Source organism: Mustela nivalis (assembly GCF_964662115.1).
Source record: "Mustela nivalis genome assembly, chromosome: 1".
NCBI lineage: Eukaryota > Metazoa > Chordata > Mammalia > Carnivora > Mustelidae > Mustela > Mustela nivalis.
Genome location: NC_139020.1, coordinates 104,175,732 through 104,202,408, shown reverse-complemented (window position 1 = coordinate 104,202,408; position 26,677 = coordinate 104,175,732). Strand labels below are relative to the sequence as shown.

Genomic DNA, 26,677 nt, shown 5'->3' with positions numbered 1-26,677 from the left:
TGCTTACCCCTCTTTTCTCTGCCTGCTTGTAATCTCTCTCTCTCTGTCAAATAAATAAAATCTTAAAAAAAAAAAAAAGTCCAGAAGTAGGACTGGCTTCTAATGAGGCAAGATTTGGTGTTTTAGATTGTCACCAGGATTCCATTTTTCTCCAGGGCTTGGCTCTGCTTCCCAGACGTTGGCTTTATTTTCTCAACATGCTCTCCTTGTCGTAAGATGGCTGTCAGAAGTTCTTGGGGCTCTATACTTCTAGGTTCACATCCAGCAGAAAAAGTTTTCCAGTATTACAGACAAAATCTTGAAATTCACTGGACCAGATTGGCCTGATTGGGATTCATGTCCATTCTTGAATCCCTTGAAATTGTCAGAGAGTGGAGTCTATAGATTGGCTAAAGCCAGTCAGGAGCTTGGTGTGCCTCTCCCAGCCAAATGGCTGGAAATTCCAGTGTACTATTAGGAGAGGGGGGAAAAGGACCTGGATGCTGGGAGTTGGTGAGGAAACTCTCTCTATTGTCCTCTATGATGAAACTTTTGTGTTCGAATTCTTTGTTAAAATTTGAATACTTGTTAGTCCTGGTAGATAGGATTACCCTGTAAATAACCATTCAAATTTAAGTAGAAATTTTGTTAGGGATTAAGTTCTTGCTCCTTGCTATTAAAAGTGGTTTGTGAACTAGCACTTTAGGCATTATCTAGGACAGGAGTGGCAAACTTATTTTGTGAAAGGCCAGATAGAAAATGACAGGGCCACATATGGTCTCTGTCACATACTCTTTTACTTTATATCACTCTTTAAAAATTCAAAAACCATTCGTAGCTGGCAGGCCCAAACCACCCTGCAAGCAGAAGTTTGTCAGTTTGTGAGTTTGTTTAGAAATGCAGAATTCATATTTTCCCCACCCCAGACTTAGTGATTTAGAATCTGATATCAGCAAGATCTCCAGGTGATTTGTATGTATACTAAAGTTTTCCCTAAACCTGAGGTAGATCAACCCTGGGTGAATATGAAAATCACCTGGATAGCTCTTTAAAATACTGATGCCTTTGTCCCACCTCTGGAGTCTCTAATTGCTATGAAGTGGAGCCATAGCACAAAATATTTAAGAGCTCACTAGGCACTTCTAATATGTAGTATAGGGAAACAAAAGCTGTTTTCCCTCTACCAGTCTTAGGTTTGTTGGCTCTGTAAATTAGACTGAGAAAAGATAGATTAGCAAGAGAAAAACCAGCTTATGAATATGTCCATTGCATATACACATGGCAGTACTCCTTGGTGAGTAATACAAAGGATGGTTAGAATTTGGGCTTACATTGCATTTTAAAGAAAGAACAGCAAAGTTTTAGAGAAATGACAAGAGAAGGGAAAAGGACTTCGTTCCTAGGGCAGCAAACTGAGGAGGCAATATATCAGGGAACTAATGGATATAAGGGCACTTAGTAAATTTTTTCTGGTGCCTTCTCTGAGCACATAAGGGTCTAGAATTGTCTCATGATTCTGTTTTTCCTGGTAGAGGGTAGTGGGTATACCTTCACAAAATTATATCCTGCTTTTAGGCAGATGGGGGCAGAGCAGAGAGTTTTAATTGTATCTGCTTCTCATTGGCCTTCAGTCCAAGATAATCCTTATGGCAAAGTGGCATGTTCTGCTGCTCTTCAGGAACCAGGATTGAGCACTACTGTTCTAAGACTAAGCTTTCATGGTCATAACTGTTTCTGCTGCAACTGATGTGGTAGATTAAAATACATGGTTGTAATAATTCACAGCTCCTCTCCTCCAGAGTTGTCGATTTCCCTGTTCCCTGAAGCTGGGTTGGTCTTGTGATTTGCTTTGATCATTAGCAAGTGGCAGAAGTAATGTGCAAGGTCCACAATCTGGGCCTCAAGAGGCCTTGCAGCTTCTACTTTTTTCCCCTCTTAGAATACTACTCCCACTCCCACTCCTAGCCGGTTGATTACTGAGAGGCCATTCCGGCTGACTGACGACCAGTCCAAGCTCTTGGTGTGGGAGTGAAGCCAGCTTCGACTGCCCATCTCCAGTTGAGCACCCAAATGACAGATTGCATGAGTGACTCTAGGGGAGACAGGAAGGACTGCCCAGTTGAGGGTGGCTAACTTATAAAGTCTTGAGAAATAATATTGGTATCAGGACAGTTAAGTTTTAGGGTGGTTTGCAATAATACATGAGACAACTGGGGAAGTTTCTGTCAAATCAGGATCTGCTGACCAGAGTAAGTACTATGCTGCCTTCACCATTATTTTCACTTGCAAATCAAATCAATGCATTGTCTTGCTTTCTTACTAAACTCAATTCCGACTTCAGGTATTGAACCAGTGTAACAATGACCAAAAGGATACCTGCGAAATGAAGTTTTTAGCTTTCCGGCCCCTGTGGCTTATGAATGTGTGCTAGTTAATAGAAATAGGTGTATAGGTGAACCAATACATTGTACTTAGTTCTGTCAAACAAGTTCTATGTGTCCAACCGTAATTCCCCAATATGTGTATATATTCTTAATATATGTACTCTGCATCTGACCTTAACCCCAGGCTAACTTGTGTAATATATTCTTCATGTCCTTGGCCCCACACGTATGTCTAAGGTAAATACTGTTCTAGGCAAAATGTCTGGCTTTGCTTCAAGTTTAGATTCCCAGATTGCTGGTGTGTTTATGCTCCTTTTCAAACATTGCACTTCAGAATTTTAAATGAGGTGATGAACTGTAGAAAAAGTAATCTTTATTCGAGCCAAGTGAATACTTGTCTTCTATTATTACACTACTGACAATATAAAATAATCTCATCTTTCACATTTCTTGGTCTAATAAGAAAAGAAAAGCCAGAAAACAACACTTAGTTACAAATTGTGATCTTTAAAGGGAACATATTCAGGATACCTGGGTGCTCAGTCGGTTCAACATCTGTCTTCGGCTTGGGTCATGGTCCCAGGGTCCACTTGTGTGGAGTCTGCTTCTCCCTCTCCCTCTGTCTGCTGCTCCTCCTGCTTGTGTGCTTGCACCCTCTCTGTGTCTCTGACAAATGAATAAAATCTTAAAAAAAAGTAAAGGGAACATATTCCTGTTACTTTATGTCACACCTTTGTTTTTTGGCCCCAAAGTGGTGGTAGTACTTTATTTTACTAACCCAGCTCTATTTTATCTTGAATTGTTTAATAAAAATTAAATCCCCCCCAAAATAAATAAAAATTAAATCCAATTGTAAAGGATTAACATTTGCCACATTAAAGGTGTTAATAGTGATGCATTTGGCTATAAGTAAATTTACTGTTTAAGTAAGTGAGGGGGTATAGTTAGCATAATATAGTAGAGGTAAGTGGCTACTGTCTGCCTAGCTCAAAATTATCAAGGTTAGTGTTTGAATCCCTTAACCTTTCTTTTGACATTCTGGGTAACTGCCTGAAGAAATCTAGTTATTATATTCCTTATTCAAGGCAAAAAGAAGGGGCAGAGGTATGACATTGCTGAAATGTCCATTTTTATAGATAAATCATTCCCAGAGGTACATAAAAATTCTTGTCTCTCATTTTGTCAGAACTCTATAATATAGCCACCCTATGCCTTAAAGGAGGCTGGAAAAGTGAAGATACTTACCTTTCTAGCCTCTGTAGAAAAAGGCAAGAGAAAAAGAAATACAGATTTGGGATTAGCTGTTTAACTGTATTTGGCAAAGGATATTCTTAATACTAGTAAGAGAGCCATGAAGGGAGTTCAGAGTTATTCAGAGCAACATTGGCTTTTTTGAATAAGTACATCACTTTTCAAAATAGATTTACTTGAAAGAAATAGCACTTATTTGGAAGTATAAATTATGGATTATTAAAGTTTCAAGGCAAATTACTTTTTTTTTTTTTAAAGATTTTATTTATTTATTTGACAGAGACAGATCACAAGTAGGCAGAGAGGAGGTAGGCAGAGAGAGAGAGAGGAGGAAGCAGGCTCCCTGCTGAGCAGAGAGCCCGATACGGGACTCGATCCCAGGACCCTGAGATCATGACCTGAGCCGAAGGCAGCGGCTTAACCCACTGAGCCACCCAGGCGCCCCTCAAGGCAAATTACTTTATTGCCATAACCCATCCTCACCATGTGACTTCTGAGAAGTGAAACTGTGGAGTGGACTCAGTGTTGAAGAAAGAGCATACTAGGCAAGTAATAGTAATAATAGTCACTATGCCATTTTTCTGAGTTTTGGTTTTTTCCAGATGCCTACTAGACACCACCTGGGTATCCTACAAATGCTAGCAATACTTTATTTTTGTAACTATAAAGTGCATAGCCATGGATTCTGATGAATGTATATACCTGTGGAACCACCACCTAAAGAGAAACATTGTTTTGCTCAACAGTGTTTTTGAATTTCCTCTATAATGTGTGATCAGTAGTTTCTTTGCTGAGTAGTACTCCATTGTATGAATATACCACAGTTTGTCCTTTCCCCTTTTGACAGTTCTGGTTTTTAGCTACTAGAAATAAGAGCTACCATGACCACAAGCATTTGAAATACTGCCCAAGATGGAATTCTTCATGCCTTATCTTACAGTTCCCTATTTTGGTGTTTCTGAGCTTCCTTGTCCTGGCAAATAGTACCACCTTCCTTTCAGTTACTCAAAATAGAACTAAGTCATTCTTGACCCCCTTCTTTTTTCTAACAGATAATTATTGACCTTTTCTTTATTAGGGACTGGGCTTGGTGGTAAAGAGTGAATACAAAAGTAATTTTCCAGTTGTGGTACAGGCAATAATAGACATAAGTCGAAAAGTCTATGCAGGATGCTTTGGAACTCTGCGAGTATAAAGGAGACACCCACCCTAGTTGATGAAGGCTTCCTGGGAGGGGCACAATAGTGTTAACAAAGGGATATACCAAGGGAGTAGCATTGCTGAGCATTGCTGGGAGGATGAAGAATCATTGTGGGATTTAAAGCAAGGGAGTGAATTGGAATGGGGCAATATAGGAAGCAATGAGGTATGTTAGGAAAAAGTAGAGTATTCCAGGTCAGAAGGCATGAGCGGAGTTGAATGGGAATTTGGAATTTGGGAGAGATTTTTGACACTCTGAGAAGGCATTTGAGGGACCATTGAATGTTTGGGGAAAAGTGATAAAGGAACAACATGCAACATGGTAAAATGTTTGCAGTTAAACAGGCATGAAGTGAGGAACTAGGAATGAAAAAAAAGTTTTTATTTGACAGAGTTGGCTTTTAATTGGATGGAAAAGAATAAAGGCGAGAACACTGAAATGACATCTAGGTTTTTAACTCAGTGATTGATAAACTGTTGTCCCTCTGAAAGAATGAGGAAATCAGAAAATGGAGCTGTTATAGAGGAGGAGTTTCCTTTTGAATATATTGGTTTTAAAGTAATTGAGAGCATATCCGAATGGAAATACTCAATATATAGTTTGAAATACAAGGCCAGAAGATTGAGGTTAGGACTAAAGAAATATATTTGAATCATTTACTTAGAAGTCATATTGGCCACAGAAATACATTTATTCTTTTAATCAACTGAAGTGTTGGAAGACCTGATTTCTGCTTTCAAGGAGCTTTGAGTTTAGGAGGATGGTATGTTTAGAGTACGATGAGAACAAACAGGAAAGGGCCTCTGCTTTGTCAGTGTAGGGGAAGTGTTAAAAAATTCTTCATGAATTTATATGGATTGAGTTTGAATAGAGAACATGTAAAAGAACTATTGGAGCCTATGAGGATATCTGTCACTAAGGGATAGGTGAAAAGAGGAGAAGTCATCAGGAAAGTGAATTTGAATAGGGAATGCAATCTTAAAGGAACTAGGTAGGGCTGGTAAGTGTGATCAGTAGTGTCAAATGTTTTAAGGTATGGCTGTGAGGGCTCAAAGCAACAAAACCCTTTACAAAACATTTGGTGGGTGTCCCTAGAACTGAGTGAAAAAAACATGGGGAGAAGTAGGGAAAATCCATCGACTTAGAATGATAGTACTTCTATAAAAGAAAGCAATTATTTGAATTTGGAGTGCCCTTGAGGTTGATACTTATATTTGAATGTTTGATAATACTTACATTTAAATGTTCTGGAAATTGACCATACTTCAAACAAAATAAAACCATTTTGTGCAGATTCAAACTGACAACTTGGAATTCTCCAGCCTTTTACCAGACTGCATACTGTGTATAGGGGAATCATTCAAATGATTTTTCTGATTGATACACAGTTAACAGCCCTAACAGGTTCCCTTTAAAGTTCCCATAGTTTGTGTGTCTACATCTCCTTTTTTGGAAGGGCACAGTTCTGTGTTTTGACTTAGAATCCTAGCTCAGAGTAGGCATGTTGGCTTCTTTGGGGCTATAGGGTGAGAATAAACTGAGATGTTGATGATGCAGGCCAAAGAGTGAGGCTTATGGAGGTTGATGTTTGCAAAATGCAGCTGTTGCTAATCTCTTATTTTCCCCTTCAAGGTTTAACTTTTTTATTCAGCAAAAATGTGGATTCAGAAAAGCACCCAGGAAGGTTGAACCTCGAAGATCAGACACAGGAACAAGTGGTGAAGCATATAAGAGAAGTGCTTTGATTCCTCCCGTAGAAGAAACAGTCTTTTATCCTTCTCCCTATCCTATAAGGACCCTTGTAAAGCCCTTGTTTTTTACTGTTGGGGTAAGTGCTTATGCAACTAGGAGTTACCTACCTTGCCGCTGCTATAGTAGTGAAATACTGTTTGTCTTATTTGGGCTTGCTTAAAGACAAGGGGAGGGGAACTTAAAGGATACGGGTGGTGTCTGGGGTCATAAATGATGATGGGAGAACATGAATTTAATAATTGCTATTATTATTTTTAGTTTTTAGAGCGCAAATGCACTTGCATGAGTTGGGGGGTGTGGAGGGAGAGAATCTTAAGCAGCCTTCACACTGAGCATGGACCCAGTCATAGAGCTTGAGCTCACCACCCTGAGATCATGACTTGAGTGGAAATCAAGAATCAGAAGCTTAACCTATTGAGCCGCCCAGGTGCCTCTAATAATTGCTGTTAGAATCTGGTTCACTTATGTATGCCCTGGAGAAGAAACTTATGGGCCTCTTATTTGAGATAACATTTCATGCGATATTTTGAATTTTATTTGAAATTTCTAGCTGTAAACAGGCCCCAGGGTATAGTAAAATTAATAAATAGTTAAGTATTCTCTTCACCTAATAAGGTTTCACTATGCCTAATGTTTCTGTTCCTTCTCTTGGTTTTGTAAGAAGCAATGAAAATGAAATACTGTCCTTGGAACTCTGTGTTGATCTTTCTCTCTTGAATTTATTTTGTGATATATTAATTTTGTATAGTTTACAGGCTGTGCATTTGGATCAGCTGCTATTTGGCAGTATGAATCACTGAAATCCAGGGTCCAGAGTTACTTTGATGGTATAAAAGCTGATTGGCTGGATAGCATAAGACCACAAAAGGAAGGAGACATCAGAAAGGAGGTAAAGATAAACATGGCTTTCTTTGTTCTAGTTGAGCGCAAGTTTTGAAGTCTGGTTATTTGTGAAGTGTTAGTGATTGATAACATTTAGATCAGTAGATACAAAGTTACTGAACTTGATCTTTTTTAGAGTCATTGCATTGAAGTGAGTATCCACGCTTTGTATATCTGGCAGTATTGTACGTATCAAAAATCACTTTGGATAGTTGCTAAAAATTAATGTGTTAGGGGTCTCAGCTATACTAAAGTTTAAGGGCTACTAAGCATCTGTGCCTTAGATGTAGAGATATTATGTGGATTTTAAAAAGCCTCTCTGTGACATGTTTACATACCTCTGATAAATACCCACTGTGGAGTATTTCTAACTGCCCAGAAAATGAGGATGCAAGAAAAAGGTACAAATATAGACCTTTCCATAATTTTACACGCAAGCTGGTGACCCTCTTTCAGTTTCTTAACTCATTTTTTACCAGCACTGCCTTTAAGATAAAACATATTTATTTCACTTGACAATACTTACTGAGCATTGAGGCCCTAAGTTAATATGTGGTTCATTTGGTTTTCATGCACTTTTGTTTTGGGTTTGTTTTTGTTTGTTTTGTTGCTCTTTTTTTTTTAAGATTTTATTTATTTATTTGACAGACAGAGATTACACGTAAGCAGAGAAGCAGGCAGAGAGAGGAAGGGAAGCAGGCCCCCTGCTGAGCAGAGAGTCCGATGTGGGACTCGATCCCAGGACCCTGAGATCATGACCTGAACCGAAGGCAGCAGCTTAACCCACTGAACCACCCAGGCGCCCCTGTTGCTCTTTTTTTTTGATGACACATGCGTCTGCACTTGAGAAAAGGTTGCTGACCTCTTAATTTTCTCCTAATGGTAATTCAAGGTTCTTCGAAGTATAAAGAAGTATTCATTCTTCATTTTCCTCATAGACGTATGCAGAAAGCTTGAACCTTAGCTGTTTTAGTAGGCTTTGTGTCAGAAGGACAATGGGTATAATTATTTGCAGGTGAAAGTAACAGTAGCTAACTGATTTATTCAGCACCGCGTGTTTGAGAAGATAGTAACACTGATCTGTTCCATAATCCTGGATTCCTTAGAAAGCTACAGGTTTCCAGCATGTCTATATTAGAAAGTTTTTTTTTTTTTTTTTTTGGAAGATTTTATTTTGGAGAGCTTGAATGAGAGAGAGAGTGTGCGCATGTACAAGTGCAAATACATACATGTGCTTGAGCAGGGGAGGGCAGGTGGAGAGGAGAGTCAGAGAATCTCAAGCAGATTCTACCCTGAGTGTGGAGCTCACTTTCACTACCTTGAGACCATGACCTGAGCTGAAACCAAGAGCTGGATGTATAAACAACTGAGGCACCAAGGTGCCCTATGTTATAGTTTTGATGGTTCACATGGTTCCCTAGAATGGTGAAAAGTGATGTAAGCAAAATCCAAAGATGGATTGGTTTATAGTGAAATGATAGGTTATAAAATATAAAATCCATGCCCGTTAAAATTAAAACAATATCTAAATATAACATGGGAAGTGAAAGCCCTGGGAACCCCTGCCATACTGCTACATGTGTGGGGAATAAGGTCTGAAAGCTCATACACAAATCATAAATATAAAAATGGCATGATTATATATGGGTCTGTAACTTTTTTTAACCTCATATTTCTGTATTAGTATCCAAAGTGTGGTTTAATATCATAATTAGAATATATTTTTTATTTTAAAACTTTTTTATTTTTTTTTAAGATTTTATTTATTTATTTGACAGAGATCACAAGTAGGCAGAGAGGCAGGCAGAGAGAGAAAGGAGGAAGCAGGCTCCTGGCGGAGCAGAGAGCCCGATGTGGGGCTCCATCCCAAGACCCCAGGATCATGACCCGAGCTGAAGGCAGAGGCTTTAACCCACTGAGCCACCCAGGCGCCCCTTTATTTTAAAACTTTAATCATGGAGAAATTTCAAACAAATATAAAAAAAGAGAAAAAGTATAATGAATGCCTGTAATCCACCTTCAGTGATTATTGACATGGGGCCAACTTTGTTTCATTTAGTCCTCTTTGTTTCCTTTTCTGCCCTGCCACTGATTACTATAAAGCAAATCCTAGGCATATTTCAGTGTGTGTCTCTGAAAGATTAGGCTTCTCTCTTTTTTTGAACCTCAAGTTACTATACCTTAAAAGGTCGTTTTAGAAAATACTTTGGTTAGAATTTTAAAACTAGATTGGACCTGGTGAATAAATCACGTAAGCTTGATACCTGTATCTCTCTGATAGTGTGCTGGGTGCTTTGTTATTAATATTCCTCACAACAATATTGCTCCGAATCTACTGTCTCCATTTTATAGATCAGAAAACTGAAGTTTAGAAGTAATTTGTCTGAGGTCACAGAGCTAAACAGTGACTCTGTGGAGAATGTAGACTAAAGCCCATGTGTGTCCATTTTACCACATACCTGTTAAGTCTGTGTACTGGTAATTTTTGCACGTGAGAAATCTTTTTATGCGCAAAGCATTTTCTCACTGTTTTTTTCATTTTCTTACCCTGAAAGTGTTTACCATATGGTGATGGGCAATTTTCCTTCTGTTTTAGATTAACAAGTGGTGGAATAACCTAAGTGATGGCCAGCGGACTGTGACAGGTTTGTGTTAGCTTACACGTTTTAGCCATTCAAGGGAAGAGAAATCAAACCAAAAGGTACAGTATGTCACAGTCGACAGCTTTTGTACCCTGCTCACCAGTGGTTTAGATGACAGTCTCTGTACCTTCAGGCTAATGTAGTAGTATAAAAAGTATTGTGGCTTAAAGGTGTACGTGATGCAGTGGGTCACTTATTTTAAATTTCGATCTAGTATGTTACTGATTAAATAATCTATCTTTGTTGTAGAATCCTAGCTTGTGAAACAGGTTGAGTAATTACTTATCCTCTTAAAGAAATTAAAGGGGACATTGATTAAGTACCACCTTTATGCAGAATGCTTTATACACATTCTCTCCCTACCTCACAGGGTTGCTTACCGGGTAGTTATCTCCCTTTTTACCAATAAGGAAACTGGCTTTCAGAGAAGGAACTTTTCAGAGGTCACACTGCTAGTAAGTAGTAGAGCTAAGTTTCAAAACTCAGGTCTGTCTCATTCTAAAGCTAATTTTCTCTTTACTGCACCATGCTGTTTTTAAAGTCTTCATTTATTAAATCAATGTAAGCATGCCATGCATGTCACCATGGTAATTTAATTTTTGTTCTTTGTAAATTTTTTCAGAAAGATAAATCTGGCTCTTCAATGTAACAGTTGTACAATATTTTATGGACTTAGTTATTTGAGAAATTTGGGGAAATGGATTTGAAAGTCTAACAATTGTGCAGATAGGAAAAAATCTTCTAGAGAAATAATAGCAAAATACTGCTTTTTCTTAAATATGGTTAGACTTAATGGTACTCTTAATCTTCTTTACCTACCTAAGAGGAGAAAAGGTGCTTATCTTTCCTCCTTTGGGCTCCTTCCTTTGTCTAGAAGGTTTACGTTTTCTGTCTCCATGTTGGAACCTGAACTGGTCTTCAGGCTTAGGGTTTGGACATTGCTTCCTGCAGGAAGTGTAACCAGGCCAAAGTAAGCTTGTTCCTGTGTGAACTATAGGTAGAGACTACACCAGGTGGAGTTGCCTCACACTTATCTTTATTTGTACGAATAAGGATACCATGCGGAATAATTTCCAAATCCATGACTCCCTAAACAGGGGTAGACAGGCTCCTTTTATCAGGGCTTGGGATGAATATCGAGAAGGGTAAAAGATTTTATTATAATGAAGCAGGGGTAACAGGCACTTGCTGATTCATCTGCATAGTGTTGTTCCTCAAATGTTTCTTTTTCTGTTACAGCAGTTCATTAGTTTTTAAAAGATAAAAGTGACAGGCAGAAACTTCTGGGAGTTTCCTGAGTTCAGTGGGTCAGGGGGTCTTGCCAATAACAGAGGTGCTTTGATTTTTCTGAACTCACTGTGCTTTGTGATCATTTATTTTTTATTTTTTAAGATATTATTTATTTTAGGAGCACCTGGATGTCTCTGTTGGCTAAACATCATTCTTCATCTCAGGTCAGGGTCCTGGGATTGGCCCACATTGGCTCCCTGCTCATGGAGAGCCTGCTTCTCCCTTTGCCACTCTCCCTGCTCGTGCTCTCTCATTCTCTCACTCTCTCTCAAATACAGAAATAAATAAAATCTTAAAAAAAGATTCTATTTGTTTTAGAGAGCGCTAATGTGTGAGTTGAGGGAGGAGCAGAGGGAAAGGGAGAAAATCCTTAGAGCAGACTCCTGCTGAGTGAAAATTCTTAAAGCAGACTCCCACCCCCACTTCCCAACCTCTGACCTCGGGCTTGATCCCAGGACCCCAAGATCATGACCTGAACTGAAATCAAGAGCCAGACACTTAATCAACCGAACCCTCCAGGTGGCCCACACTTTTTAATCATTTATAACACAACTTGCCTTATGTTATTTGTACATGCAATGTCCTTGAGGACAATGAGAGTTTTCATTTTGTTACAGCAACTAGTATGTGTCTTGCACACACTAAAGGCACTTGATTAAAATCTGTTAAGTAAATGATTATTGAATGGGCTCTTGAATCAAAGGATTGAGATTTTCAAAGGTATATTGCCATACTGTAGAATTGATTAGTCAGTAAGGTCTTAATAAATATGATGCCTTCAAAGATAGCACTATAATAGCACATCTGTTTTCATTGGGATTAACAGGAGGTTTGGTTTATTTGCTTGTTTTTTAAACGTAACAAAAATTAACCTTAGGGTAGCCAAATTTTGATATTTTCAAAGTATCTCATAAGTAGTTAATACCTAGTGTTCTTTGAAGATGGTGAAGATTTTATGGCATTAAATATTTGAAGAAACATGGGATCAGAATTTATTTTTTTTAATTTTGTTTATTAATTTTACAGAGAGAGATCACAAGTAGACAGAGAGGCAGGCAGAGAGAGGGAAGCAGGCTCCTTGCTGAGCAGAGAGCCGGATGTGGGACTCGATCCCAGGACCCCGAGATCATGACCGGAGCCAAAGGCAGCGGCTTAACCTACTGAGCCACCCAGGCACCCAGAATTTAAAACATTTTTCATCCCAGTAAATAGCTTATTCAAAGAAGTTGGTATTTGGATACCACTGAAAATCCGATTTCTTTACCCTAGCCTTTTGCTTTTCTCTTAGTCAAATCAGTTATTTGGCACAAAGGACATATCAGTAGGGAGAGACGGACATTTTGATCTAACTAGCAACTTGAGTGTAAAGTGCTTTTGAACCACAGAAACATGAACAGTTATGCAAAATCCTTATTGTAAGATTATCTAAGTGATTTCTAAAGGCTGAGGAGTTGCTGCCCCTGGGAATCACTTTTTCACAGGTTCTACGGAACTGGCTTTGATCTCCCCCAGCCCCCTTTGGTTGGTTTGGGATTTTTTTTTTTTTCCTGGTATTAATCTTCATTATTACACAGAAATATCTTCCTAAGCTTGACATTGCTTTGAAAAAAATTTTTTATATGTTCACTTGCTATTTGTGGGAACATCCAGAAGCATTCTTCAAGTTAAAACTTATGCTTGGTGCTTTTACACTTCAGCTAGTCTCCTGTTCTGTTGCCTTAATCTGCAAGAGTTTTAAGCCTATACTGGAGGTCCCTGGGCAAGCCCCAAGGAGAGTATTTCCCTTACCTTTCTAGCTTTCAGGTATGCCTGTGACATACCTGCAAGGTTTTCCTGTTAGCTCAGCAGAATGCTGACTTTACTATTTTGGGATTCAGGTAAAACTGAGAGAGAAGAACCTGCCAAAATATTGTATTTGATGAAGGAGGGGATGGGAAGAGAAATTTAAGAAAACATTGCCCCATTTTTCTCTATTAGTGCATATCTATCATCAGCTCCAAAGTTAGTCACCACTGCACCCTAGGGCCTTGCTCCTTCTGCTCCAACCTCTAAAGTTTATTTTTTATTTATTATTTCTTAAGATTTTATTTTTAAGTAGCCTCTACACTCCATGCGGGGCTTGAACTCACAACCCTGAGATCAAGAGTTTCATAGTCTACCAACTGAACCTGCCAGGTGCCCCTAGTTTCAATTTTCTTTACCCTTCTACCTTTCAAAGATTTTGAGCTGTACCTACTGGATTAAGGTCTGCTTTGCTGTTCCTGAAGTTTCTGGTAAGACAGTGCTCACTGGATCTAGCTAATCTTAACCTTTTAATTTGCCATTGTTCCTGAAATTCTTGACTTCTCAGGTTGCAGAAGTTATTTCTGGGTAAAGAAAAAACTAATGTTTGAGTGCCAGTTAAGGTTCAAGTACTAGGGTAGGTACTTTACATACATGCTGTTATTATTGATCTTAATTGTAAGAGCCCTGTTAGTGGTATTCTTGATTGTTCAGATGGGATAACTGAGGCTCAAAGAGGTTGAATAACTTGTCTGAGCTAACACAGCTAGAAAGAGTAGTGATGGGGAATAAACTTTTTTTTTTTCCAAACTCCATTCTTTTTTTTTTTTTTTAAAAGATTTTATTTATTTATTTGACAGAGAGAGGTCACAGGTAGACAGAGAGGCAGGCAGAGAGAGAGAGAGAGAGGGAAGCAGGCTCCCTGCTGAGCAGAGAGCCGGATGTGGGACTCCATCCCAGGACCCTGAGATCATGACCCTAGCCAAAGGCAGCGGCTTAACCTACTGAGTCACCCAGGCGCCCATTCCAAACTCCATTCTTAATATACTTTTTGTTATATCTTTTCACTTTCTACTATAGCATATCACCATTAAACTACCTTTCTGGTGAACCACATTGCCTGCTCCCAGCCCACAGTATCTGGGTGTTTATATTGAGAGCCCAAATGGTAGTGACTTGTCCCAAGACAGCAGGCTGGCATTCAGGGATGAAAAGGAGCCCTTTTCTTCTACTTAGGTTAGTCTTTGTCATTGTAAAATGAATAAATGTGCATTGTAACAGGTTAAAATCCTGTTAAAGAATATGAACAGTGAAAAGTCTCTGTAACTGGAGACTTCCCCGTAATAACTACTGCCTTTTTAGTTACACTTATGTGTTCTTCCAAAGAGTTTGTATATAGGCATTGATGCTTCTTTGCACCTGAATTTTTTTTGATCCTCTTAATATTTTAGAGGACGTTGTATCGATACAAGTAGGTCTGTTCTGTTTTATTGAAGTATATTTATATTGCACATGTCAGATGTACAATTTTCACAAACTGAACACATCCATGTAATTAGCTCCCAGAGCAAGCAATGGAAATTACCAGCACCCTGGGCTCAGAATATTCTTTTTGATAGCACTGTAGTAGTTCATACCAATGAATACTATGTAGCAAATCTTCTCTTAATGGGTATTTAGGTTGGTTGTAGTCTTCTATAAATAATACTGGAGTGAATATGGTTATAGAGAGATATTTGCACCCTTTGCAAGCACGTTTTTAGGATGAGTTACTGGAAATAGACTTGTTGGGTCAGGGTAATTATAAATTAATTTTAATTTATTTTAAAATTAAAATTTTAAATACATTTAAAATTTTATGTGTTGTGAAATCTTAAAATAAGTTATATACCAATTTAAATATCCTTTAAGTCATTTATTTCTAAAAGTTGCTCACACAGGAGGTTACATATTCTCATCTACAGGGAAGATGCAGAGAAATAACCCCTTCTGTGGTTAGTTTGTAAAGGTCTTGATCTCCTTTACTGTGAATTTGTCCCATTCTTTCCATCTGTCCTTATCATTTTCTAACTATCTGCATCCCAGTTGGAGGCTTTAAGGTGGATGGTCTTTCTGTATTTCTTCTTGACTCCAGGAAGCTGTGGGACCAGTGCTTAACTAGTTTTGTTGATACTGCCCAGGAACAGAAATTGTAGTCACTATCTGAGGCCAACCCTGTATGAGGGTGATCCTGTGCCTATAGTCCTGGTTCTCAGGGAACCTGAGGTAGGGGACCACTTGAGCTCAGTTCTTTGGTTGTCATATATGTATATACTGGTCAGTGTCTGGACTGGCCAGGTCTAGTTTCCTTCAGGTAGAAAAGCTGTGGGAGGGGGTGAGCTGCCCCACCACATGAGCAGAGGGTATTCTGTACTTAGCTACTGGACTCCAGGTGGGATAGTGAGTCCCTTTTCAGAAAAAGAGAAAAAGAGGTGGTCTTACCTTCCTTGGGCTAAGGAAAATGGACTGAGATTACTGAACCAAGCAGTAATTTCTAAATTGTGGTATATTTCTTTCAATCAAGATATTCTTCACATATCTTAAAATTTGCCTTTTAAAAGTATGCAGTTCAGTGGTTTTTCCTGAATTGATGGGATTGTACAACTGTCATCTAATCCCAGAACATTTTCTTTATCGCAAAAAGAAACTCCATACCTATTAACAGTCACTCCCCATTCCCGTCCTCACTTCAGCCCTAAGCAGCCTATTATCTGTTTTCTTTCTTTATGGATTTGCCTGTTCTGGACATTTCATGTAAATGGAATCAACTTTGTGGCCTTTTGTGTCCACTTCATTAACTTAGTGTCATGTTTTCAGGGTTGATCTATGTTGGGGCACGTGTCAGTACTTCATTTCTTTTTATGGTCAGATAATATTCCATTATGTGGATATATCCTGTTTTGTTTACTTATCTCTTGATGGACATTTGAGTTATTTCCATTTTTTGGCTGTTATGATAATGCAGTGGGCTTTTTAATGTACATTTTCATGTAGCCATGTTTTCATTTCTTTTACTAATATATACCTCAAGTGGAATCATTGGGTCATGTGGTACTCATGTTTAACTTTTTTTTAAATTGTGGTAAAAATGTAAAAGGTACCATGTTAGCCATTTTTTTTTTAAAGATTTTATTTATTTATCTGAGAGAGAGAGGGGGAGAGAGCGAACACAGGCAGACAGAGTGGCAGACAGAGGCAGAGGGAGAAGCAGGCTCCCCGCCGAGCAAGGAGCCCCATGTGGGACTCGGTCCCAGGACTCTGGGATCATGACCTGAGCCCAAGGCAGCTGCTTTTTTTTTTTTTTTTGAAGATTTTATTTATTTATTTGACAGAGAGAGATCACAAGTAGGCAGAGAGGCAGACAGAGAGAGAGAGAGAGGAGGAAGCAGGCTCCCTGCTGAGCAGAGAGCCCGATGCGGGACTCGATCCCAGGACCCTGAGATCATGACCTGAGCCGAAGGCAGTGGCTTAACCCACTGAGCCACCCAGGCGTCCCCCATATTAGCCATTTTTAAGTTGACAGTTCAGTAGTGTTAAGTATGTTTACATTGTTATGAAACATAGAACTTTTTTGTCTTGTAAAACTGAAAGTCTTTTTTTACTTTTCCTCCTCCCCCTCAGCCTCTAGTAACCACCATGCCACTTTGTTTCTGTAAATTTGACTGTAAACCTCAAATTTAAGTGGAATCCAACAGTACTTACCTTTTTTGACTGGCTTATTTCACTTAGCATAATGTCCTCAAGGTTCATCCATGTTGTAGCTTGTGATAAGAGTTCCTTCCTTTTTGAGGCTAAATAATTTATTTCATTGTGTATATATACCATATTTGTTCATGCATTCATTCATCGACAGACACATTTGAGTTGCTTCTATGTCTTGGCTATTGTGAATAGCGCTGCTATGAACATGGATATGCAAATAGCTCTGAGGTCCTACTTTCAGTTCTTTTGGATATATACCCAAAAGTGGGATTGCTGGATTATGTGGTAGTTCTATTTTTAATTTTTTTTTTTTAAAGATTTTATTTGACAGAGATCACAAGTAGGCAGAGAGGCAGGCAGAGAGAGAGGAGGAAGCAGGCTCCCTGCCGAGCAGAGAGCCGGATGCGGGGCTTGATCCCAGGACCCTGGGATCATGACCTGAGCTGAAGGCAGAGGCTTTAACCCACTGAGCCACCCAGGCACCCCTCTATTTTTATTTTTGTGAGGAATTTCCAATACTGTTTTCCATAGCAGTTGTACCATTTTTATTTTTAAAGATTTTACTTTTAAGTAATCTCTACATCTAACATGGGGCTTGAACTTACAACCCCGACATCAAGAATCACATACTCTGCTGACTGAGCCAGGCAGATACCCTATGGTTACACATTTTACAGTCCCACCAGCAGCGCACGAGAACAAGAGTTCTAATTTCTCCACATCCTTGGCAGCACCTGTTACTTGCTTGTCTGTTTTTTCTATAGTAGCCATCCTAATGGGTGTGTGGTGACACATTGTGGTTCTGATTTGCATTTCTCTGATGGTTAGTGATGCTGCACATCTCTTCATACGCTTGTTGCTGTTGGCCATTGACTGTTTTTAGATAAATGTTCCAGTCTTTTGCCTATTTTAATTGGGTTATTTGACTTTTTTGTTGATTGTAGGAGTTTTGTTTTGTTTTTTAAATATATTCTAGATATTAACCCTTTATCAGGTAAATGATTTGCAAATATTTTCTCTCATACTGTAGATTGCTTTTTCACTGTGTTGATTGTGTACTTTGGACAAAAATTTGTTGTGGGTTTGGTTTTTCTTTTTGGTTTTTGATTTTTGATTAATTTTTTTCCCAGAGAAAGTGGGGCAGGGTGGGTGGGGAGTCGAGGGACAGAGGGAGAGGGAGAGAGAATCCCAAATAGGCTGCATGTTCAGTGAGGAGCCCCACATGACCTGAGCCAAAATCATGACCTGAGCCAAAATCAAGAGTTGGACACTCAACCAGCTGAGCCACTAAGGTGTCCCTGGACAAAAGTTTTTAGGTTTGATGTCCCATTTGTCTATTTTTGCTTGTGTTGCCTATGCTTTTGGTGTCATAGCAAAGAAATTGTTACCAAGTTCGGTGTTACAAGGCTTTTCCCCTATGTTTTCTTCTAGAAGTCTTATAGATTTTGCGTTCACATTTAGGTCTTCAATCCATTTTTAGTTAGTTTTTGTATATGGTGTAAGAGTCCCAAGTTCATTCCTTTGCATGTGGATATCTACTTTTCCCCATGTTTTCTCTTGGAAGAATTGCCAGATTGTTTTCTAAAGTCGCTACGCCATTTTACGTTCCCCCAAGAACTGTAGGAGGATTCCATTTATTGCCTGCCCCTTTTTTTCCCTAATATTATCAGTGACTACATATTTTTTTGTGGTAAAATATACAAAACATAAAATTTATCATTTTAGCTGTTAAGTGTACAATTTAGTGGCATAAAGTACATTTACAATGTTGTGCAGCCATTACCACCATCCATTTCCAAAATTTTTTTCATCCCAAATAGAAACACTATACCCATTAAATAATTTCCCATTTCCCTTTCCCCTTAACCCCTAGTGACACTATTCTGTTTCTGTTTTTGAATTTGTCTATACCTCATATAAGTGGAATTATAAAATACATTTTTTGTGTTTGGCTTCTTTTGCTTAGCATACTGTTTTTAAGGTATTTTACATATTTTAGCATGTATCGGAATTTCTTTTTTTATTTTTTTCAGGCTTAATCAGTTTGCATTATGTGTGTACACATTTTGTTCATCTATCTGTCAGTGGGTATTGAGTTGCTTCAATCTTTGGCTATTATGAATTGTGCTCCTGTGCACATTCATGTACAAGTCTCTATTTTGAGTCCCTTCTTTCAGATCTTTGGGTATATAGTTAGAGGTGGAGTTGTTGGATCAAACAATAATCTATGTTTAATTTTTGAGGAACTGCGAAACTGTTTTTTAGAGTCGCTGTACCATTTTACATTCTTATCAGCAAGACACAAGAGTTTCAGTTTCTCCATCATATTCTTGCCAGTTCTGATTTCCTTTTTTTTTTTTAAAGCCATCCTAATGTGTGTCAAGTGGTATATCATGGTTTTGTCCTGCATTTCCTTAGTTACTAGAAATGCTAAACATCATTTTGTGTGCAATTGTGCAATTGTCCATTCATTTCTTTTTGAGGGAGCAGGAGGGGAGGTTGGAGGGAGGGAGAGAATCTTAAGCAGGCTCCATGGAGTCTTATGCGAGGCTCAGTTTCATAATCCTGAGATCATGACCTGAGCCAAAATCAAGAGTCTAGATGCTTAACTGACTGAGCCACCCAGGGACCCCTGTCCATTCATTCTTATTTGGAGAATTGTCTATTTACATACTTTGCCTGTTTTTTGAGTTGTCTTTTTATTGAGTTGTAAGAATTTTTTTTTTTTAAGATTTTATTTATTTATTTGACAGAGGGAGATCACAAGTAGGCAGAGAGGCAGGCAGAGAGAGAGAGAGGAGGAAACAGGCTCCCTGCTGAGCAGAGAGCCCAATGCGGGACTCAATCCCAGGACCCTGAGACCATGACCTGAGCCGAAGGCAGCGGCTTAACCCACTGAGCTACCCAGGCGCCCGAGTTGTAAGAATTCTTTATATATTCTGGATCCTAGATCCTTATTAAATATATGATTTGCAATATTTTTTCTTATTCTCTGAGTTGTCTTATCACTTTTTTAGTAGTGTTTTTTGAAGCACAATGTTTTTAAGTTTTATTTATTTTTGATCAAAATATAGTTGATACAATATTACATTAGTTTTAGGTATACAACAGGCATTTCACAACTTTCTACTTTGTGCTATGACAAATGTTTTTAATGTTGATGAAATCCATTTTGTGTATTTTTTTATTTTGTGCTTTAACAATCAGGTCAAGAAAATAGTGGTCTAATTCAGCATCATAAGAATTTGTATCTGAGTTTTCTTCAGAGCATATTGTAGTTTTAGCTCTTAGGTTTAGGCCTTTGGTTCATTTTGAGTTAATGTTTGTAATTGGTTTGAGATAAGGATCCAAATTCATTCTTTTGTGGATGGGTATCCACTTGTCCCAGCACCATTTGTTGAAAAGACCATTCTTTCCCTATTGATTTGTCTTGGGACCAAGTAAAAAAAAAAAACAGTTGACCATAAATGCATGGATGTACTCTGGATTCTCAGTTCTGTTCCATTGATCTGTATGTCTATTGTTATGCTAGACTATCTTGATTACCATAGCTTTGTGTTGTAAGTTTTCAGATTGGGAATAGTGAGTCTTCCAATATGGAATATTATTACATTGGTATATGTTGAACCGATTTTGCATTCTTGAGATAAATTCCACTTGTTTATGATTTATAATCCTTTTTATGTGCTGCTAGGTTTGGTTTGTTAGTATTTCCTGAGGGCTTTCGATCTGTGTTCATAAGGGGCTGTTACAGTGACTGTCATATGTTGAATCAGTTTTGCATTCTTGGGATAAATTGTACTTGGTCATGGTTTGTAATCCTCTTTATATGCTGCTAGATTTGGTTTGCCGGTATTAGGAATTTCTCTATTCATGTTCATAAAAGATATTGGTAGTTTTCTTGTGATGTCTTTGGTTTCGATATGAAGGTAATACTGGCTTCATAGAATGAGTTGAGAAGTGTTTTTTCCTCTTCTCTTTTTTGGAAGCATTTGAAAAGGTTTGGTGTTAATTCCCATTTATCTTTGCTAGAATTTGCCAGTTGTAATAAATTTAATAGTGTCCTTACAAAAATTCATATCTACCCAGAAATTGAGTGTTACTTTATTTGAAATAGGATCTTTGCAGGTTAACTGTAAGTTACATTGAGATCATACATTGAGTTATAGTGAGATCATACTAAATTTAAGATGGGCCCTAAATCCAGTTATTTGTGTCCTTACAACAAGAGAAGACAAAAAGACCTACAGAAAAGAAGTTCATGGGAAGAGATTGATGCAGAGATTGGAGTGATGCAGCAATAAGCTTACATAATGGCCAAGAATAGCCAAGAGCCACCAGAAGCTAGGAAGAGGGAAGAAAGGAGTCTTCCTTAGAGTCTTTTAGAAAGAAGCATGACCTAGCAACAACTTGATTTCAGACTTCAAGCCTCCAGAACTTTAAGAGAATACATTTCTGTGGTTTTAAGTCACCAAGTGTGTGGTAATTTATTATAGCAGCTCTAGGAAAGTAACAAACCGGTAAAGCTGTCTAGTCCTGGGCTTTTCTTTGTGAGAAGGTTTTTGTTTTTGTTTTTCATTATTATTATTACATATTCAATCTTTATATCTTATAGGCCCTTTCTGTTTCTTAAGTCAGTTTCAGTAGTTTGTGTCTTTCTAGGAATTTTTCAATTTCATCTAAGTTCTTTGTTGGTAGACAATTGTTTATAGTATTCCCTTATAATCCTTTTTGTTTCTGTAAAGGTCAGTAGTAACATTCTGCTTTCATTCCTAGTTTTAGTAACTTGAGGAGTTTTTCTGGTCACTCCCTAAAGGTTTGTCAATTTTGTTGGTCATTTCAAATAACCAACTTTTGGTTTCATTGATTTTTTTTTTTCTATACCTTCATTCATCCAAACTTTCTGCTTGCTTTGCATTTGCATTTGCTTTTTTTTTTTTTTTTTAAGATTTTATTTATTTATTTGACAGAGATACATAGATCACAAGTAGGCAAAGAGCCAGGCAGAGAGAGGGGAAGGGAAGCAGGCTCCCTGCTGAGCGGAGATCCCAATGTTGGGCTCCATCCCAGGACCCTGGGATCATGACCTGAGCCTAAGGTAGAAGGCTTTAACCCACTGAGCCACCCGGGCGCCCCTGGATTTGCTTTTTTTATTTTCCTAGTTTCTCAAGGTGGAAGTTTAGATTATTGATTTGAATTCTTTATTCTTTTTTAATGTAGCATTCACAGCCACTTTTGCTGTTCTCTGTAAATTTTAGTATTGTTTTAGCAGCTTGGGTTGTCATAACAAAATGCCATAGACTGGGTAGCTTAAGCAACAGAAAATAATTTTTTTATTTGGAAAGGTGGGAGCGCCTGTGTGGCTCAGTTGTTAAGCATCTGCCTTTGGCTCAGGTCATGATCCCAGGGGCCTGGGATCAAGCCCCACATCAGGTTTCCTGCTCAGTGGGGAGCCTGCTTCTCCCTCCCCCACTCCCTCTGCTTGTATTCCCTTTCTTGCTGTGTCTCTATCAAATAAATAAATAAGTAAATAAATAAAATCTTAAAAAATTTGGAAGGGTAGAAGTCTAAGTTCAAGGGGACCATCATGGTTGGATTTTTGTGAGAACTCTTCTCTCCTCTGCCAGCTTGCTGTGTCATATGGCAGGGGGAGAGAGCAAGAGCAAGCTCTTTGGTATTTCATTTATACAGAAGCCGATCCCATCATGGAGGCCCCACCCTCATGACCGCATCTAAATCTAATTACCTTCCAAAGACTCCATCCCCCCAAACCATCACTCTAGGGCTTAAACATACCAATCTTAGTGGAAAATAATTCAGTCCATAGCAGCTATGCTGTATTTTTGTTTTCATTGATTTCAAAGTACTTCCTAATTTCCCTCATGATTTCTTCTTTGTCCCACTGGTTATTTAGGAATGTGTTAATTTCCACATATTGATGACTTCTTCTAATGTATTACTGATTTGTAATTTCATTCCATTGTGGTCAGAGAACATACTTTGTATAATTTCAGGGTTTTAAAATTTTTTGAGACTTGCTTTGTGGCCGAACAAATGGTCTGTCCTGGATAATGTTTCATGTATGCACTTGAAAGGAATGTATTGTCTGTGGTTTTTCTTGAGATTTTGGTTTCCCTTTAAGATTTATTTGAGAGGGAGTGAGAGAGAGTTAGAGCATGAGGAGAGGGAGAAGCAGGCTCCGTGGATGTGGGGCTTGATCCCAAGACCCTGGGATCATGACCCAAGTGGAAAGCAGACACTAACGAATGACCCACCCAGGCCCCCCCAGTTTTTTTTTTTTTTTTTTTTAAGATTTTATTTATTCACTTGAGATAGGAAGCACAAGTTGGGGGAGGGGGAGTAGCGACTCCTTGCCCAACGTGGGGCTTGCTCCCAGGACCCAGAGATCATGACCTGAGCTGAAGGGAGATGCTTAACCAGCTAAGTGACCCAGGGGCCACTTAAGGTTTTATTTTTGAGTAATCTCCATACCCAGTGTGGTGCTCAAACCCACAAACCCAAGATCAAGAGTCACATGCTCTACTGACTGAGCCAGCTGGTGTCCCAAAAATGTATTTTCTTGTTTGTTTTGTTTTTTTAAAGTAAGCTTCACCCCCAATGTGGAGTCCAACATGGGGCTTGAACTCACCATCTTGAGATCAAGACCTGAGCTTAGATCAAGAGTCAGACACTTAAGCAACTGAGCCATCCAGGCGAACCTGTTGAGTGTTTTATAGATGCCTGTCAGGCCTAGTTGGTTTATAGTGTTCTTCAAGACTTGTTTCCTTGCTCATCATCTAATCTATTATTGCAAATAAGGTATTGAAGTCTCCAGGTATTACTGTTGAACTGTTAATTTTTCCCTTTTGTTTAATTTTTGCTTTATATATTTTGGGATTCTATTGTTAGGAGCATGTATGTTTATAATAGCTATATTGATATATCAAGAAGATGTTACATCTTTTATCATTATACAATGTCCTTTGTGTCTCGTAACAAATAATGTCTTAAAGTCTATTTTTTCTTTACGCTTATGGTGTACAAGATCCCAGGAATGTATTGAGGTATAAGCTCCTGTGGACATTTCATTCCTCACTTTTTCTTTTAAGATTTTTGGTCTTTTGTTTATTCCAAATATTATCCACCACCTTACGCAGCCATGAACTCAAAACACCTGCCTGTAATCGTTTTTGACAAATGCCCCCTGGGAAAAGGAATTTTGCACTTGAGGATCCAGTCAAGTCAAATATAGACAGCCTTGCAAGTGGGGTCTTGCAGGGAACTATTTCCAGATAGGTCAGATAGTGACAATTTCTGGGAATGAGGCTTTGAAAGAGTTCCAGTTTCCTGTGCTGCCTCTCATGGTTTTGGGGCTCCATGGGAAATGTGGATTGTTTTCATAGCTTACAGCTTCAACTTGTAGCTGAAAAGTAAGGGATGGAACCAGGGCAAGTTAAAATGCCCCAAATTTGCTGTTCCTATTGAGATTCACCATTTTTCTTAAATGCTGAGTTGCTGTAAGCCTTTAGTTAGTTTCCAGAGTTCTGAAAAAGTTGATTCTGACAGTTTTTGCCAATTTTTTCATTGCTTTGTGAAGGAGAGAATTTTTCAAGTTTCTTACTTCATTATGGTCACTAATGTAATCCATTGCATCCCTTTTGGCAAAGGTAGGTGTTGAGGCAGCAGCAAACTTCCCAAATCAGCAGTGTCAGACTTGTCTAAGAGTTTTACTGGGTCAGGAGGAGAGTAACACTCCTTCTAAATGGAGATACAGGCAAAGGCCTTAAGCAGTTCTACTTCTCAAAGGAAAAGGAGGAGAAAGGAACCATTATTTGAGTTTCTGCACACTAAGTGCATATAGTATTTTTTTTAAAGCTTCATTACAATTTTTATAAGATACAGGAAGATATATAAGATTTATAAGATATATATAAAATCCCCATTTTACAAATGAGGTAGCTAAAGTGAAGGGGATGAAATGCAGACCACAAAGGAACTAAGTGGCACATCCACTTTCTACTTTAGAAAAGGCCATTCCCTTTCATTTATGTGTTTTCACTGTGTGACTGTTGCATTTAATTATGTTTTCTCATTTAATCAGCACTCAACTCTTCTATAGTAGATTTTATTACCCCTTTTTTACAGAAGAGGAAACTGAGGCTGAGGGGGGTTAGGCTTCTTGCCTTGGTTATAGTATAAGTAAGACAGTCAGTTCTGCTGGGCTCCTTAACCCATTTCTTTAGATAATGCGCAGTGCTGCTTCTGGCCTAGGATTACCACATATCCTCTCCTGTACACTGGCTTCTGGGGACCAACCATGCTGTTTCCAAGATAAAAAGCCCCTTTGTCTGGTCTGAATTCCTAGAGTGACCAGGGTAAAAAGAAATCCTGTTGGCAATCCATGTCTTTGTGTATAGTAGAAAGAGCCCTAGATTAGGAATTCTGGCTTGGCCACTGAATTTGCCTCTGAAAATTTGTATCTTTTAGAGCCTAAGTTTTCTCATCTATAATTGACCTTCAAAATAGGATATTCGTGGAGGAAAATAACTGCATTTTAGTTTTGTAATTTCTTTTTAATTTGTGAACATATTACAGTGATTTGTGTGCATAGTTTGGGTATGTATGTTTATTGTTCACTGATGGGATTCTTAATCGTGGACCACAGGTTTATGAAGTGAGGGGTTTAACTACAATGTGTTCAGTGCCAATATCCTGTCATGTTTTACCAAAAAAGGCCTCTTACATTTGGGTTGAATGCTTGGCGATGATAACTCTTTGATTACTGTTAACCTTGATATCTTTGGTTATCTTACCCTTTTGTAAGTCTCTTCCCTGGTTGTAATCTCTTCAGCCAGAGACACACTCTACTTCTGTGCAGTGGTGTGGTGCTTGCAGTTTCCAGAAGTGTGTGTTGTCACTGGTTTCAGAAAGTAGCCTGCGCAACACATAGGGTAGTGGTTGCCATTTTCCAGCCTAGCAGGCAGGATCGGGAACCCCATCTTGCTTTCTTTGCATTGTATCACAATTGGAGCTGTTTAGTCCTGATTATCTTTGTGAACATGGAAGCCTGAGGCCAGACTATCCTCAGGGCTTCTTTATGTCAAGATACCAGTCACTATGTACAGGAGCCTAGACCTCAGAGAATTCTCTGGGTAATAAAGATGTGTAACTCTTTTTTTTTTTTTTTTAAAGATTTTATTTATTTATTTGACAGAGAGAGATCACAAGTAGACAGAGAGGCAGGCAGAGAGAGAGAGAGGGAAGCAGGCTCCCTGCTGAGCAGAGAGCCCAATGCGGGGCTCGATCCCAGGACCCTGAGATCATGACCTGAGCCGAAGGCAGAGGCTTAACCCACTGAGCCACCCAGGCGCCCCGATGTGTAACTCTTCCACGAGAAACTGAGAAAACCTGAGCAACACTAATCACTGCTCACTTCCTTAGGATAAACCTTCTGAGATCTATTGCTCCATCTGAAGAGGCTCCACCCTTTTTTTGCCCACCCTACTTGCCCAGGGTTTCAGGCTCCTCATTGGGAGGTATACATAGTCCTCTTACTTGCCTTGCTTGTGACCTCTTTTCCGCATCCCTTCATGAGTAATGTCCTCACCATCCTTGAAAGTGTTGTGACGCACCACCAGTTGTAAGATGCATTCTGATTACAGATACTAAAATGGAGAGAATCTGTGAATCTGTGAAAAATGGTAGCTTCCTTTCCTACCTAATGGTCAAATGGGGAGAGCAAAACCTGGAGAGACTAGTAATGCTGAGGTACA

The 26,677-nt window shown here is 38.8% G+C and overlaps 1 protein-coding gene across 5 annotated transcripts in view; it reads left to right on the top strand.

The window, feature by feature from the left end:
- PARL (presenilin associated rhomboid like) overlaps positions 1–26,677 on the top strand; it is a 52,940-nt gene that overhangs the window by 3,813 nt on the left and 22,450 nt on the right. For 2 of the 5 annotated variants that reach the window (XM_082692796.1, XM_082692797.1), the window contains exons 2-4: positions 6,448–6,643; positions 7,316–7,456; positions 10,046–10,094. In XM_082692796.1, the coding sequence (XP_082548922.1) occupies positions 6,448–6,643; positions 7,316–7,456; positions 10,046–10,094 (386 nt within the window). Of the gene's footprint in view, positions 1–6,447; positions 6,644–7,315; positions 7,457–10,045; positions 10,151–10,461; positions 10,547–26,677 lie in introns of all 5 variants that reach the window. The other 3 variants (XM_082692799.1, XM_082692800.1, XM_082692798.1) reach the window with 3 other exon arrangements.